Source organism: Polistes canadensis, unplaced genomic scaffold, assembly GCF_001313835.1.
Source record: "Polistes canadensis isolate GaletaPanama2010 unplaced genomic scaffold, ASM131383v1 scaffold_14, whole genome shotgun sequence".
NCBI classification, from domain to species: Eukaryota; Metazoa; Arthropoda; class Insecta; order Hymenoptera; family Vespidae; genus Polistes; species Polistes canadensis.
The window spans coordinates 1,083,793-1,102,468 of record NW_014569561.1 but is presented as its reverse complement, the minus strand read 5'-3'; the positions used below and the strand labels follow the sequence as shown (position 1 = coordinate 1,102,468).

The following is an 18,676-nucleotide window of genomic DNA, read 5'->3' as shown; positions in this document are numbered from 1 at the left end:
GAATGAAAGAGAAACGTAACGTGTTTCATATATGTATTATATATATATATGTACATTCTATATACATGTATAGGTTTATACCTTACTCATCGTTTAGTTTCCGAACGAGGGGAAGATAAAGTGAATCCTAACGATAGGTTCGTCCACGAATAATTCTTGGATAAGCTTGGAGCGTGCAGGGAAGGTGAAGTAACGTTTGCATTCGAACGACCTCATTACGAGATCGCATCTCTAGCACTAAAATCTACGTACCCTTTCTCCTTTCCATCCATAGAGTATGTTATTGAAGTAGGAAGGATATAAATGATCGTGAATATTCCATCGAGTTTGAAATTTCTCTTCCTAGCGACGAGTTTCTATTTTTTCCTACAATCTGACAAGAAAGATTCACGTTTTTATTGATTCTAAGAAGAACGATGCGGTCTTACAAACTGGGTCAAACTTTGTTGATCGGTCAGTCTTGATAAAGAAGCTTCCTCGTTTCTTTCTTCCTTTTTCTTTTTTTTTTTCTTATTAAGAAACTTTGATTAAGAAAAATTAATATAAGATATATAAGTATGGTTCAACATTGACGGTAAGAAAAATCCAATTTTTTTTTCATTTAACTTGCGCAAATTCATTTTTTTGTTTTGTAAATATTTGAAATTTTACTCGTATATATATATGTATATATATTTCGTTAACTTTTTACACATTCTTGTGTTATATAATGTAAATATATTTTTTTACTAACGATAAGAGAAAGAATGAAATCTTTCAGAATTAATTAGTAGAGAGTTTTTTTTATTTGTTTCATCTTAAAATCTATAAATATAAGAGAGTGCTACATTAGAGTCACGCATACATACAAATGTATTCGTTGAGCGTATTAAAAGAAAAGTCTATCCTTCTTTTTTTACGCGAGCTGACTTTGTAAAAAATAATGTTCGCTCTGGTGCACACGTCTACCGAACGAATGGTCGCAGTAGTCCGCTCTTATCGGCAAAGATTTCTTTCTCCAAAAGCTCGATCCGTTGAAAGTAAAAAAAAAAAAAAGAAAAGAGTAGTAAGGGGTTGGCACGTTAAGAATATCCAAGATATAATGACGTAGATGTAGTAGACTAAAAATCGAAAAGATACTAAGAAAGAAAATCGAAACTAGTAATCGAGTTTTTCTCATGTCTTTGTGTCCTTTACTTTTTGTCTTTACTAATTTTTCTTTCTTTCTTTTTTCTTTTTTTAAAGAGCATCAATAAACGAAAGATATTGTCGAGTTTAATAACTTGGAAAGAGAGAGAGAGAGAGAGAATTTTTATCTCGGTGGCTTCGTACAATATTATACCTACGATATATCTTTTATCCACACACATATACAGACACACATACACACATAAAATTAATACATATATCTCTCATATATATACAAGTAGATATTGCGGTAAAAGAAGAAGCACTAAATCGTGAATCTTGTCGTCTTTCAACAGCATATTTCTTTTTCCGGCCAATAAATTTCAAGCCTATTCGAGTATTATTAAACGTCTTCGTACATTATACTTAATCCAAGATCTAATCTTCCAATTTAGCGAGCTTAATTTCGATCAAAAAAAAAGAAAAATGTAGAGGAAAGACTCTCCCTCTTCGGATCAAGCAATAAATGGTGAAATAAAATATGCTCTTGCGAGAATAGGAAAATATAATGAAAGATAAAGAAAAGAAAATTGAGGATTTTCTTTAGGAGAGACCTTTTAATGACCGTTAAAATAAAAGGTGTAACAGAAAATGTATAGACCCCTTTACCTTTATCTCTATCTCTCTCTCTCTTTCTCTCGGTAACGAGAGCAACGAAAAAGCAAGGCAAAGAGCGACGTGACGTGTCCGACGAACAATTTGGCTAGAATCCAAACCGAGCTGCTCCGAGGCTAACGACATTAGAATATTTGTCGAGTAAGTCCTGTGCCGGTAAAACACATTCGTGTTCTTCGAGGGCGAGGTCGAATATCGGTTTGACTTTTCTCTCGTTTCCCCTACCTATACTGTATCCTACCTCTACTTATTTTTTATTTTCCAAAAAAAAAGGAAAAAAGAAAGGAAAGAGTGTATGTTAGTAATAAGAGAATGCCTCGTTTTATTGTCAGCCACATTCGTTACTCTAAATAAAGTATACCCACGTAGTATTTGTTTCTCAACCCTTAATGATGTTCACTTTTCTACTATTTTCGAAGAAAATCTTTCGAAAGAATCAAATGATCATACCCCAATTTTTATCGATATTAAATTTATTTACATTTTATGAAAAACAAAAAAAATAGAAACTTTATTTGATAATTAATTGTAAATCATAACGAACACACAATATAGATATTCAACGAAGAAATAAATATAATTTTAATGTATTTTATGATCTCGAAATGAGATTAAAAATTCTATTCTATCATCATTCATTTGTTCTTTTCACGTAGTAATACTCGATATCGAGAAAAGTACAAAATTTGAATTGATATATATATCTATTCGTTTCTATTCTATAACGTTTTCATTCTTTTCACACAGCCGACGAAGGTATGTTGCTAAAGCTGGACTTTCGTGACGAGTTCAAGCTCGAAGACAGTCCCGAGTGCCGTTTCGATTTTCTCGAGGTGCGTGACGGCAAACACGGATATTCGAATCTCTTGGGAAAGTTTTGCGGCTCGAATTTCCCGCCTGAGATCACTTCGAAGACGAGATACCTCTGGCTACGTTTCAACAGCGACGAGAATATCGAGGGCAAGGGATTCAAGGCCGTCTGGAGCATGATACCTAGACCAACTTATCGTAAGTCTATTCTAGTAGAGTCGATTTTCTTTTCAAGCTCGTATTCCCGACCCCTTATACACTAAATTCCATCCTAACATCCACCAACTCCTTTTATGATTATTTTTTCATATTTTCATACCTCGATATCTCAATATATTTTTTTATCTTATGTAAATGTATACAATATGTAGGTATTACATAAATCTCTTAGACGAATACCCCATCTGCTTCACTCGTATTTTTTTCATATCGATTGCTTATTATCAATATCACGATACATCCTACACCATACTCACATCTTTACATTTAAATTTTCACATTCAAAATATTTTTTTTATGATTTTTTATTACAACGACCTCGGTAAGAATATAATTGAGTAGTTGAAAAGGAAACGAATGTAAGTAACATATGTCTAACACTAAACCTATACCGATACTTTAAGTATAATTATTCCTACGATGAGAGATTAAATGACTGCTTTAAACAAAAAAACATATATCTTAATATAGAATGAGATTTTAATCAATTGGATAGTGAACAAATTATTTTATTTCATTTATATATATATACAAATGAATAATATACATTTTATGCATTTTTACCAAACTTTTTACAAATTACAAGACCCGGTTATTTGACCACGTATGGTAGATTTAGGGTTAAAATTTGTGCATAATTACAAACTTTACGATTTAACAAGAAAAAATATATAATATATAATACGTTACTTGTACCTCTTTCCCTTTCAGCCACTTAATTAAGAGAATCTAGTTTCATTCGATATTATTCATGATACTGTTAAAAGGAATGATGAATGATCGATTAGAAGGATGTTTCATGCGATCGTCGACGTATCTATTCAATGAGCAAGGACAATCGAGATCTTCCCGAAGCTAGAGTGTTCTGATCGTAACGATTATAAACGATTCATGCGAATGGAGAATGGCATAGTGGTGAATACATTTGGTAGCTTCCTCGCGTGGCTCGTAGACCCCGAAAATTAGGAGACACTTCGAGAATGGATGGTCGAGCGAGCTGCGCCGAACCATAGTAGTTAAGAGGAGGAGGTGGTGGTGAAGAGAAAGGGGCGGAGGGGATGGGGGTAGAGGGGTCAGAAGGGTTTGGGAGGGGCAGTACCGTTCGTACCTACAGTCAGAATTAATTCATACTCATCGGAAGGAACCGAGAATGGGACTATGAATACGTGGAATACAACCGTGTCACTACTATCACCATTCTGGTATACCGTTCTGGCTTTTGTCGAGAATTATCAGGTAGAACGCGTTATCACTAAAGACGGACAACTACAACGCACAATTGTTTGAACTTCCATCGCGTATTTCAATCCCCTTAGATCGAATCTTTTTAAAATAATACTTTCTTCTGAAGTTTCTATTGTAATCTCTTGAACACATGCAATTTTAATGCAAACTTTTGTTTTAATTACACGAATAAAAGTATCAACCCGCTTATGAATGACAGAAATATTCATTGTTCCCAGTGGAAACATAGCCGTCATCCATGTTTCAGGCTTAAGGGATAAATTTAGAAATTTTTCTTTTATCCTTCCTGATTTAACGAAATATTTTTCGGTAAAGGATTAATAATATAAATCATTTTATCATTGAATAAATATCTTGGATTTGTAAAGAAACATAAAGAAAAACGATGAAGAGAAAAATTTGAAGAAAGATCGAACTGTGTCCGATCCGAATCCCAATTCGAAACTTTTCTCATAATAATTTGAAAAAGAAGATTCGAAAAATAGATACGAACGGATACGAGATAAGGATATTGCTCGTAAGTACTCGCCCGAATCTTACGCATTGATACGTACATACGTTCATATATATATATACATACATACATACATAAAATATTTCTCTATCGACCAATCCTTATCATACCTTTTATCATAAAAGTCAAGTATGGATGCGAGATATTTTCGAACGCTTGGATCTTATCGAAAATTTATTTCCACTGTTCGAATGAAAAACATATACATTTTTAACTTACAAAACGGAACAAACTTTTTTCTTCTTTTGACTTCCGGCAAAATCTTTCCCCCCCCCCCCATCAATGGAAGTTAATAATTCGAAGATAGAAAAATAAAAAAAAAATGTAGATAATATGATATTGAAATCGTTTGAAATCGAGCTTAGGGAAAGTGTAGAACTGTAATAGGTGTGATTCACAGCCGGAGTGCCACCAGAGATAGAACCATGCATAGTTAATGTAACTGGTGATGAAGCCATAATCAGCCATAGCGATGTCGAGGATAAAAAAAAAGTAGCTGAGAAGGAGGGCATACCTTTGGACTGTATGTGGGTGATAAGAGTGAAAGAAGGATTGAAGGTAACATATTTCTTCACACATTTTTTACATAATTAAAAATTTAGAATAATCAGACAATTTTTTTGTTATAATTAAAATTGCAATGTCACATTTATATTTCATCTTAGTACTAAAAATGATTTTCTGAATCAATCGATATTATTGACAAATTAATGTTTAAATTGGCTTGTATTTAGTATATTTCCGCTACGTTTATCACTTTTTTCGTTCTTCTTTTCCGTATCGCTTTTTCTTGTTACCTTGATTTGTAAAAAATGAGTTAACTCGTGAAGTAAATGTCTGGAAATGTAGATACCCATGTTTAACAAGACGAGTGATATACTTGCCTACAGTCTTCTTAATTACATGAAGAAATCTCTATAGTAAGTCTTTGTCTTAAAAAAAAAAAAAAAAAAACAAAAAAGAAAAGGAGAAAAAATGTTTTTAGAACAAACCTGTTACTCTCATCGTTGTAACAAGATATATTATTCGTTTTTCTTTTGGGGAAAAATAAAATAAAAAAAAAAAATAACGAAATTGCGTTCCGTTACAGATACAACTAGCATTCCCGGACTCGAATCATTTCAAGTTACAGAGGCCAAATGAATGCGATGCCAATTTTCTCGACGTTTTCGAAGAAAAAACAGATCTGCGTTCACGTTTGAAGAACTTTTGCGGTAGCATAGCCGATACGGTCATAGTTAAATCAAATTTAGCTTATGTCCGTTATTACGCTGAACCTAAAGCATTGAACAGCACATTCGAAGGTGTCATGACTGCAATCAGGGACAAGGATGCTGGTGAAACATGTGAGTTAAAAAATCCATAGGAATTATCGACTAATTTACAAGACGCATCACATTCAAACTATTTTATTTTTCTATCTATCAATAAAATATTTTTTTCAATATATCTATACACTTATATACATAAAATATATAGTTATTTTTAAAATTGCAAAATATCTTTAATATTAGTTATCTTTATTTGTATGCATTTAATTTATCATGGTTATAACATGTTATCATTGAAATTCATTATCATTTATATAACTCTCATAACAGTTATTATTCAACATTTAATATTTAATAATTACAATGTAATAATAAGTATAATAAGATAACAAAATATAATATGAAACAATATAAACTTTTAAATTGAAAAGAAATCGTATAAAATAAAATATATTAATATTCAAATCCTATATAATGCTAAATTATAAAGAAAAGTATACTAAATAAAAAATATATAATATTCAAAGTATCCTATAAGTTGTACGATTTTGGCAATTCTTCTTTATATATGTAAATAAAATGAACAAAATTAATTTTTCTTTTATTATATTCCTTTGATAAAATGATTATTTCAATGATAACAAGAAATACGCGATGATTCAATCGGTGATAGAAATAATTTACAAAGAGAATCGTGTACATTTTGTTCGTTTTAACGAAAGAGAGAAAATTGATTCAATTAATGCTTGTTAAATTCATATACATATACTTGAATTATACGTTGATAATTTACTTAATACGTTTATATTTATGCGGTCAACGGACTGATATTTATTAACTTGCGAAATATTTGAATAGATTTGATATCATTTTAATAGAAATTTGAAGATTAAAGGATATCGTGCATAATCAAGTGATTGATGATAATAAACGCTGGATGCTACTATGCGAACCATTAATTACATGTCATTTATTATTAGAGAAGTATGATAACTAGTTGTAAATATCATGAAAACGCTTTTAAAATTTTGAAAGAATATCAGCAAACTATAACAAAAAAAAAGAGAGGAAGAGGTACAAAAATTCAGTCAATAGAAATAATACCAAAGACTGATTTCTTAATAATATAATAAAGAAAATCGATTTTTTCACGCTTGTTAATAATTTTTAATTTTTTTTTTCCTGACAAGCCTCATTTGTTCTTTCTTTTTCTGTCCTTTTCCTATATTACGAACAACGTGGACCATCCCAGCGTTAAAATTAATTAAATTCAACGCTCGCGTGACTCGTTCGGACATGTACGTTTTTGTTTTCGCAGATTAAAACCCACACACGTATTACTCTCTAATGAAAGTCTTAAAATTAGCGTTGATATTGTCCAGTTTTTGCAATAAGAACATTATAGAAGTAATATTGTTGCAAAACTTTCAAAGGCTTTTTGACTGTATCAGAATAGTCATCGAAATGAATGATTAAAAAAAAAAAAAAAGAAACGTTACAATAAGGATAAAAATTTATTTTCATTAATTACATTGGCACTAAGGCTCGTTTATATATTTTTTATTAATAATCTCAATGATTTATATATATATATTTATAAAATAATAATAAATTTTACTCGCGGATAATATATATATATGTGCATGCAACAATAGTTTTTCGTAACATTTTTTTCTTTCGGAAAATGACATAGCAATATATATACTGGTAATATATTTTATATTAACTTATTATTAAAATCACACAAGTAAGACAAATTTTATTTGAATATATATAATTATATACACATTAAATATTATCAACAAATATATTTTTACGAATTATTTAGATAATAAATTGTATTGAAAAAAAAAAAAAAACAAACATAAGTAATTAATTTTATAAATATGAAGAAATTTTAAAGGGTTGCGTCAGGGTTTGTTCTTTGATGCACACAACCTCGAAGGATTATAAATACAAACACGTATTAGGTAGTATCTATCTTTACTCTAATAATTATATAACTATGTTATTTAAACGACGATAATCATTCGATAAAGGCCACGAATTCGAAATTATCCCTCGCAAATCCGGTATGAATCATAAATGAGGTAAGCCAAGCAAATTCGCAATTACGTGTATGGAATTCGCGTTAGATATCGAAGAGAAATCCTACAGTTACGACGATCAAACCTTGATACCTATCTTGATATCTAGTGCTGCGAGAGAAGGGAATATTAAACGTTTAAAGGGAAAAATCCAACATATATTATATATCTTCGAACATTTCATCAGTTATATTATATTAATACAAAATTCAGTTAACGCTTTTCTTTCTTTCTTTCTTTTTTCTTCTTGTTTTCTTTTGTATTTACGAAAGAAACAATGTTATAATAAAAAGCAAAGGAAAGAAAAGAAAAAAGAACACACATAAAGTTTACCCTTTATCACGAATACGAGTTCTCAGTTTTTTATTTACGAGAAAGAGACGTGTTTTCCTTTTATCTATCTATCTATCTATCTATCTATCTTGCTGTCTCTTTTATTCTTTATCCGTCTTTCTCTTTATCTCACATACAATCAGTTGAAACGTCGCAAGAGTTTCAAAGGGATCCTTTAAATTTCGCAGCATGCAGAAGCGGAGAATACGACTGCGAGGACGCGACCTGCATCGCCTCGATATTACAGTGCAACGGAAGAGTCAACTGCCGCTTCCGGTGGGACGAAGACGATTCTACATGCGACGTGAGTGGTGACTCTCTCTATCCAAGAAGAAAATCCAATAACCGACTTTCTATGATCACACTACTAGAGGGTGCTTTCCAATTCTCGACTTTGAAAATCGCCGTGCATCCAGTTCTCTCCCTTTTCTTGTCGAATCGCGTTATTTTCAAGCACTTTCTCACTCTCTCTATCTCTCTTTAACCATCTATCTATATCTTTTTTTTTCTCCCATTTTCTCTATTTTCTTTTTCAAAAATAAAGTTAATCCGTTTCGAGGAAAAATAACGAGGGAAAGAGAATAAAAGGGGGAAAAAAAAAGAAAATGAAAAAGAAAAGAAAAGAAGATGAAGAAGTAGAAGAAGAAGAAGAATAAGAAGAAAAGAAAAAAAGACTAGGAAAATAAATCTTCGACTCTCTGTTAGGACACGATCGTAAGAGGAAAATTACGCGTGTAAGTTTAAACCTCGTAATTCCGAGGCTTTTCGCTGTGTGTTTGTGAGAAGGGGTAGCTGCAAAGTTGACTATCGTAAGCGGTTTTATCTTTGATATAGGTACCCCAGGTACCTACCTATCTATTATACGAATTTCCTGAGGTAATCGTGCACGTTAATTATAAAACATTCTCGAAATTTCTTCAAAAAATCCTTCTCAAACAATCCAGATATATATATATATGTATGTACAAAATGCCGACAAAAATTCTATGGATATTGATCTTTAAATTCCAATATCAATAGACCCTTTCTAAAGTGAAGTATAAATTTTTCATTTGAATTAATCGCCTTTTACTACTATCAATAATTGAATATCTCTATAATCCTTTTATCGTCACATTTCTATATTTTATTCTTTCTATACGTCTCTAAACTATTTGTTTTTTTTTCATTGAAAAAGAAAACAAGAAAAATATATATTTCAAACATTAAATGAAATGTCCTTTTTTCTTTTTCTTTTTCCTATTCTGTCTAGTATTTTGTTTATTCGAGATCAATATTCGAAATAATTGACTTGAGAAACTTCAAGAAATACCTTATAATTGCTTTCTAGATATGAAGTCTCATGAGTATGATGCGTTGCAGATTTAATCCTCCGGTCTCGTTCCTCCTCATTTTGTCCTTCTCCAACTCTAATTAATTTATTCGGGAGAAGTTTTGCTTTCAACTAACTAATCTCCCTCTTCCTCTCTCTCTCTATCTCTATCTCTCTCTCTCTCTTGCTCTCTGTCTTTCTCCATCTATCTATCTTTCTCTGTCTCTATCTTTATCTTTACAACGTAACCGCGGTTCCTCCCACTCTGTTCGACCCCTTCTAACCGTCACCATCTCGTACTGCTCGTTCTCCTTTCCAGGAAGCTTTTGGGAAATTCGAACGTGTACCGTCGGTTAGATAGGTGGGTGTTTCCGCTTCCGGAACGCACAATACCATGCGCTTTTGGCAAAGTACCAGGAACAAATCCTGTAGAAAGGACGCGATGGCACCGACGGGATATTAATCTATTGTAGACGAATGACCATCGTTCTCTCTCTCTCTCTCTCTCTCTCTCTCTCTTTTTATATCTCCTTCTTCTTCTTTTCTTTTCATATAGGTGTTGTGAGCAAAGATATAAGTTTTATAAATATTTTTACGATTTATAATAAAATTCTCTTCCACTCTTTTTTATTTGATAGTTCATTTGAATTCTCGCGTTACTTCTCTAGAAACATTTACGAAAATTAATTCTTTTTGATAGGGTAACGTAAATTTATATTTTATTTCTTATAATTTGATATATTAAATTTTTAGGATTATTCCGACGATTAATTCGTTCGAGTTAACTTATAAACTGTTTGTAATTCGTTTGAATAATATTATTCTTGCGAAGTAATGGTAACAAGCTTTGAAAATAATGTTAATGTTTATTGTACTGAATAAAAAAAAAAAAAAAAGATCCCACATAAAAAAAAAGCAGGAACAGTTGAACTTTTAGATTAATCGTTCTTTAATATCCTAAATCCATTTATCTGTTTATTCATTTGAGAGATGAAATTTCATAGAGAGAGATGAAATTTCATAGAGAGAGAGAGAGAGAGAGAGAGAGAGACAGAGACAAGCTTGAAAATGTCCGATAATCTAGTTTTTGTGAGTAGATTCGTTAAATTGAAAGTTTAGCTTCTGTGAGAATCGTTTTCTATCCTTTTCCAAGGATTTTACAAAGTAAAACGGACAGGCGGTAGAGAAAACGATACGAGACGTCTATTCTTCTCGAGGCTGTTCCCGTTTCACCGAGAAACGATCGTAACTACTAAAGTTATAATAGTACAACGTTGGAAAATGATGCACATTTAATCCTATTACAAAACGAACGACCGTTACCTAGGTTGTGTCAGAAATTTTCCCCATTCACAAAGGGAATTTCCCTATGAAGCCCGTGCCTTTCCTCGTGTTTTAAAACGAATTTTTCAAAGAAAATAAAAAAAAAAAAAAAAAAGTAAAAGGAAGGGGATCTAGAAAATTTTCTGGTTATTGCGAGCACGCAGCCAGGAACCGGATGAAAATTTGTCCATCGATCGTGCACGCACGTGTTGGCGTTAAACGAAAAAAATGGAAAAAATTACAAAATTCCACGAAACGATTAGCGAACGAGCAGAAACCGCAAAATTCGCGAGAACTTGGCAAGCATGCAAATGGCGACAATTTGCTTTTGCTCTCTTATTCTCTCTCTCTCTCTCTCTCTCTCTCTTTCTCTCTTCTTCTCGCATTATCTTTTAACATTTTCTTTAATTAATCACTAAATAATTATGATTTATAATCGGCAAAATGTGTGCGACATTCGCATATTCGTTGGACTGTAAAATATAAAAATATGTTTAACTATTTTTCTCTCTCCCTTTTTTTTTTTTTTTTTTTCTTCTATTTGGTTATCTCACTCTTTGCCTTTTCTATGTCCGCGAGTAGATCTCTCGACCGCAATAAACCAAGAAAAGATTGTACGACACAATAACCGTCCTCCGTTTCGCGTGGAAATGTGAGCATGAAATTGCTCGTATGGAGAAATACATGCGGAAGCGTGACAAAATCGCAATCTGTAAGTTGGGACACACACCCGTCCTACCATCCAATTTTATTTTGGACGTAATAGAAAGTAGCATCATTCAAGAGTGAGAGATAGAATGATATATATATATAGAGAGAGAGAGGGAGAGAGAGAGTGCTGTTGGAAGACCGGCCCTCAAAAATCATAATGGAAAGCATATAACATATACATACATATGTTGAAAGCAGCCATTTTTGAATTATCCAAAATCACTTTACATATTTCGAAAAGTTAAATGCGCAATAATAATTATTCAAAAAAGAAGGAAAATAAAAATACAAAAGAACAAAATTACGAGGGAGTAAAATACAACACGTATTTAAATAATAATGCATTTGTCTGTATAAAAATGAAGGAACATATCTCTACATACATGTATGTATCTGTATATATATATATATATGGAAATGTATGATCGTTGTAAATGATACACACAGTTTTCATTTCTTTTTCTTTTTTTTTTTTTTCTTTTATTTCTCTCTCTTCTCTACTTTTAATTTAGAATTTGAAAAGAAATATGCCATGGCGTAGTGTAATACACGTTCGAGACGGGTAATTACCCGACACACATGTGATCGTCGTAAATAATACCTATACGCTACGTTTTTTGAAATATTTCCTTCTTTCCTTTTTTCTTTCATTTTTTTCTTCTTTTTGTTTTTATTTTCATTTTTCTTTCTTTTTCGAAGATACAAAAATCCGTAAGAGCACGCGTGATATTTGTCTAGTTAGACGAGTAATAGGATTAACATTGAAGAGATTTAACTTTTCAATTCCGTCGCAATTAATTTGATAGAGAATTGATTTAATAACTTCGACTTATAACCGCGATGCAATTTCGCACGAATTTCACGCTAATTCCCTGAACGTGTTACTCTACGAAATGGGTGCTAGGAGGACAGGAGTGGGAGTATTGCAAGAAGGGGTGGGGGTTAGAGAAGAGGACTGAATACGTACGTGATATTTAAAGAGATTTAAGATAGTTGGTAATTCAATTAATGCGGCAAAATTTGATCATCCGTTTAACTTAATTTCATTTCATTTGCGTGATTACCATAAGATAAAAATCTTGCGTGTTTTGTGGTTTAATGTAAAATTGCACTAGATCTAGGGTTAATGAGGAATTTAATATTTCTTTTTGTTTATTATCAAGAGTTCAAGGTTGTTTTTTACAATATAGAAATAAATATAAACTAATATTTTTCTTATCAATTATTTCTAGCAAAGATTTCTTTATTTTAAAAGTCAACCCAGTGTTTTTCTTGAAATTAATTTCTTATGCTTTATATTTTTTTCATTGCATTATATTCTCTTATTCTTTTTTAGTTACTTTATTTTTGTTTTTCTCGGAAAGGATTTCTTTTCAAACGTCGATGTTTACGCGACGGAAGAACTACTTGAATATTTAGGAAGGTACTTTTAGTATACTTATCTACTTACATAAAAGATACTACTAGTATACATATATGTATGTATCCACGTTTCCTTCGAATTTGTTCTTTTTGTGTTAGTTCTTTTTTCGTTGTTTCTCCATCCCCTTTAATTACTTCCTTGCAACGGAGAGTTTTCTTTTGTGTGTACGCAGTAGCAATAATTTCTTTTTTTATTGCGACTATTTCGATAGAAAAGAAAAGAGATCAACAAAAAAATAGAAAGAAAGGAATGAAAAGTAACAAAAGAAATGCTGATACTCGATAAAAAGAAAATGAATACGACGATATGATAATCAATTCATGTATGAGATTAAACTTGAGCTTGGAATTGTTCCATACAACAAAACATATTACATATATATATGTATATGTAATATGTATACGTCATATATACTTGAAATAAAACGCGATCACAGATATTATCCGATCGACAGGTTGGATAAGAGCACGTAATATGAGTCGCTTCTATGTTCGTTATGTCATCCCTGAGTTTTCTTTGATAAAATTGCTTCCAAAAGCCATTCTCGGTGCTCCCATGCTACGTGTCACGTTAAATCGTTCATGACATCCAGTCAATATTACACACAAGTGTTTCTTTACACTTTAAGGATCTCACCCTATTCCATATCCTCCCCCTCCTCCTCTACCCTCTTTCTCCTTCTTTTCGCAATAATAAGAAATGAAATCTATTTTACAAATTGAAATGAAAACAAATCGTTCCTTTTCCCCTAACAACAGCTTTAAAGTACTTATTGAAATAAATAAGTACGATTATATGAAATTAGAATAATGAATCTTTTTTTTTCTGCTTTTTATTTCTTTCATTTCATTTACTTTTAATCGTTGTTTATTATTTTCATCAGTCTTGATTATTGAATACTTTCTCGTTAATGTTAATTGTGTTGATTAAATATACCGAGTGAAACTAACAATAAATTATTATTTTAATATTTCATATACATCAATATTAAACAATGAATAAACATTTGTTTCAAATATTCATTATTTATTAGGAACGATTAAATTTACAGCATAGCTTAATTTGAACATTAAAACTATTGCATATAACTTATTTAATATATTTGGATATAAAAACTAAACTCAATAAATATAAGAATCTGTTAAAGTATGAAACAAGACTTGACGCATATATGCGTTCATAGAACTCAAAGGACTAAATATTTGTTGCAATATAATGATTACATAAGACACTATTGATGTCCGACTTAAAAAAAAAAACAAATAAATAAAATAATTACAAGATAAAATGTAAGAAACAAAAAATGGACATATTTCTCTCTTGAAGATATTTTGAGACATTTAATTTATCGGTCTGACACGTCTAAGGATCAATTCGATTGTTCTTCCTTTCAAGATCGTGGTAGACGTAAAGTCTCGACAACAATACGTTTTCTCTTGCAAACATTTCACCACGGCTTTCATGGTTTTCTCGAAACTCGTGTAATTGAAGTGTTGTTTAGAGTAAGATTCGTTGAGTGGAATGTTTGCTTTACGTAATCGTGACTACTCGTCGTTTTGAAATAATATTTTTGGAAAGACTGATATCAAAAAGAAATCACACAGATGAGATGAGAAAGAGAAAGAGAAAAAAAGAGAGAGAGAAATAGGTGGAAAGAGAGAAACACAAAAGGGCGTAAAGAGAAAGGTTTAGTGAGACGAATAATAATTAATTTGCTCATCTTCTTATTAACGTCTATAGTTGCACCAGCCAATCCCCTTTTCAAACTTTAAGAAAGTCACCCTTTCGTAACATGATTAGACACGCTTGTAATTAGAATGTTCTAGTAATTAAGATAAAGCTAGTAAAATCAATTTATTTACATTTAGGAACGATACTTTTCTGAGTATTAAGAAATATTAGTAATTAAGTTGTGTTAATCAAGCATAAAATATGATATTATAATGTTTTAAACTTTCGAGTTAATTGTAACAAATCGTTCCTGTTGAATATTTTTGTAATCGTTGTTTTTCAATTTACAGAAACAAAAATCAAGTATCATCGACTCTCAACACATCGTCATAATACTTATTGTTTTTTCTCTCATCATTTTTGGCATGAGCTTCGCGTTCTTCTTCAATTGCGTGCGGAAACTAATTCGTGATCATCGTATCATTCAGGTCAGTAAAAATTGATTTTTATTGGACAACGAAATTAAAAAAGATATAAATTAAAAATGAACTTTCTATGGGAAAGTTATCGTCCTTTTATCGAGTTAACTCGCGAATTGTGAGTCATGCCGCGTCGCTTTCGACGTAGTATCTTCGGGATTTCAATTACGCAATACACGTAGCAGCATTTCGTTCGATTCTCGCCTCGATCGACTCACGTATCTACGAGTAGAGACGTGCCTAACATTCACCCGTTTTCGAGCAAAAAAAAAAAAACAGAAAAATAAGGGAGAAAGAAAAAAAATATATAGGTAACAAAGTTTATTAAAAACCACACGAATGGATTTTGGAGATATTTACAAAATAAAAAATTCAACTTAAAATATAAATTTTAATAACAACGAGAGTAATGAATTTTTACCCTTAGAAAATTCGTTTAAATAAAATATACTTGTTTCGTTATTTATTCATTGGTTCTTGATTGGAGCACTACTGGTATCATATTCTATTAGTAAATTTGTAAAGATCGTTATGGAAATGAAAGAATAACAAATTAATTAGAATTGTACACGTTTTAAAAGATACATTGATTAAAAGACATTTAAAAAACTATTGAAAAAGTTGTCAGATGTAATCTTCAAAATAGAATAAATCTATTAGAAACAATAGATACGAGAGGAGAATTCATCTAACGATAATCTAACTTAACCATTGCCTTTTATCTGTCCAGGAACACATAAGACAATCTAGAGAGAATCGATTGGATGAACTAGGTCGTAAATCTACTCCAAGGCCACTCTCAACTTCGAGAACAGACATAAGAGACCGAGGTAGCGAATCACCAAGCTTAGAAGTGGTGCCGAGTAAAGAATTATTACCACCGAGCACAGTGATACCAGAAGAATACACGGTAGCTTATAACAATAAAATCACTTACAATGGTCGAGACATGAACGACATACATCAAAGTAATAATGTAAGCAACGCGACTCAAGAACGTTTGCAGGAGTCAAACGACGAGCCAGAAATGCGAGATAATTCGTGTCAAACTAGGGAAAGTTTGTTCGAGCCACGATTATCAGACACCATAGTAACTCCAGCGTTCACGACTTTCGGATTTCGGGGCTCGCAAAATGGGACCAATTATCATCGTCATCACCATCACCATCATCATCATCACCCGCAAAGTCCGCAAAAGTCACATCCAAGTCCATCGCTTTCGCATCAGAGTTCTCAACAATCTTCTCAACCGAGTTCGCATCACCAGAGCAGTTCTCAATGTTCGGGGTGTAGTCCAGCATCGAGAGGGCGAGATGGTAGTATGGGTGTCTGTCCAAAGCACAATCCAATTCCAGCACCACCAGGATGGTCGACGCACGAGTTGAGTTATCCTCCTCAACATCAATCCGGGCAATATCAAGAAGTCGCAGACTATCCTTCCTATCAGAGATTTCAAAGTCCAAAACCTAGCGGAGAATGTGGTACCTATCATCAGTCTCCTAAATTCGTCAGACAAAATACTGTTGGTTCTGGTGAAAGGTACGGTAGTTCAGTTTATGGTTCTGGTCAAAGTTCCGCACAAATTTCTGGCCATGGATCGAGCAATGTAACATCGAGTACACAACACACGACGTCTTCTAAATCCCAACAGCAACAACAACAACAACAACAGCAACAGCAGCAGCAGAAGCAGCAAGTCCCAAATGACCCGAGATATAAAGCCGAAGCTATCATAGAGATCGATCAAAGGAGACCATTCAGCATAGAGAGCACAAAATCTGCCCCGGACGTTATAGCGACGCACTGACGCCGGGGCTGTGGGGATTGGGAGCCCTATAGGAGACGCCATCCCCGTAAAAGCATAGAAGACACTAAAGAAATTGAAGAAGAAACAAATAGCGAACGAGTTAAAGTAACTGTTGGTACTCAAAGTTCATTGGACGATGACACATCGACCAATTCGACGATAGAACAAACTTCGTCCTCTTGATCCGCGCATCAAACTGTCGTAGTCGATCCACCGGAGTCTTTCATCGACGAAAAAGACATCTCTAATACACCGTCTATAACTATTTTACCTAAGACACAAAAAATAAATCTATTCAATGAACTCGCTCTAGCAAGATTGTCTCCGAGATTGGACGATTTACCGATCCTAAAACCACCCGGTGACTTCGGAGCGCCTGTCTTCAAGTGCAAAACACCTTCCCTATCCTGGCAGCACTGTGGCTGTCCTTCTCATTCTCATTTACCATCTCGAAGATCGACGATCACCTGGAGTGCCTTGAAACGTTGCGGACAGGACGCCTTTTATCGCACTTGGCCTAATCGATCCGCTAAAAGGCTGCCAAGACCCCAGAAGAGGACCGTCGGTACTCAGAGTTCCTTCGACGGTGTTAGATCATCGCTTGGTACTTTTCGTTGCGTGTCCAGGTCGATCGATATGACCACGACTACGATGGATCAGGAGATTGGGGTATCTATACCTTTCTAACGATGGATTTATATGTTATACTTTTCCGCCGATCGTTTTTTCCATGTTTTCTCAAACTTTTCTTTTCTTTATTTTCTTCATATTTTTGCTTCTATTATTTTTTAATTAATCCTTATCCTTGTTCTCATATCGAGTCTAAACGAAAATGAAATCACAAATATTCCACGTTGAGATTCTCAGGAAGAGCGGACAAATGAGAGAGAGAGAGAGAGAGATATCCAAAGAAATGATTTTCAAAGCATTTTTAACGATCGTCCAAAGGCTGTACGTAAAAAAGAAAAACAAGAATATCGCTCTTTCATTCCTGTTACTGATGTGAGAGAACATCCTCGAAGAAAAGAAATAATATCATATGATCTGAAAGATCATGTCCGAGATTCTAATCGGCAGAAATTTTCTATCTCGTTGTTAAATAAAGTAGAAAAATTAAAAGCATATAATTGATAAGAAAAATCACTGCCTTCGATTCCTAAAAAAGAATAAGAAGAAGAAGAAGAGTTATACGAGATCTAATTTGCGAACATTCATGAGAGAGAATGAAAATACAATAATAAAAGAGAACGGCCTAATTCGTAATGGAATTCTTTCGTGAAGTAACATATCGAGAGAAAGAGAGAATGAATTCGTTTCTCGACAAAAATCGTCGAGCACCGTAATTGCCTAAATTTCGAAGGGTAAAATAATAAAAAAGAAACAAACAAACAAACCAAAAAATAATAATAATGATGATGATTATAAATATAATAATATCTAATATTAATATATAAAAATATTATAATGAATAATATAAATAATATTAATAGTAATAAAATAATATTATACAAATAATATTAATAATAATAAAAAATAATGAAAAGATATATAAGAGACGAGATAATCGACGACTATTCATTCAGTCAGTCAGTGAATGTGAAACATACGCGTACACGAACTTTTACGATCGAAATATATATTATACTACTAAGAATATATATACGTACGTATGTATGTATGTATGTATAT

General features: G+C 32.5%; 1 protein-coding gene across 5 annotated transcripts in view; it reads left to right on the top strand.

Moving 5' to 3' along the window:
• The window catches only part of LOC106793461, a 96,772-nt gene extending 78,378 nt beyond the window's left edge, over positions 1–18,394 (top strand). For all 5 annotated transcript variants that reach the window (XM_014760412.1, XM_014760415.1, XM_014760417.1 and 2 more), the window contains exons 5-10: positions 2,530–2,790; positions 4,971–5,128; positions 5,661–5,916; positions 8,450–8,565; positions 15,052–15,189; positions 15,911–18,394. In XM_014760412.1, coding sequence (XP_014615898.1) covers positions 2,530–2,790; positions 4,971–5,128; positions 5,661–5,916; positions 8,450–8,565; positions 15,052–15,189; positions 15,911–16,987 — 2,006 coding nt within the window. In that variant the 3' untranslated portion in view covers positions 16,988–18,394. The remainder of the gene's footprint in view (positions 1–2,529; positions 2,791–4,970; positions 5,129–5,660; positions 5,917–8,449; positions 8,566–15,051; positions 15,190–15,910) is intronic.
• Positions 18,395–18,676: the final 282 nt, after the last annotated feature.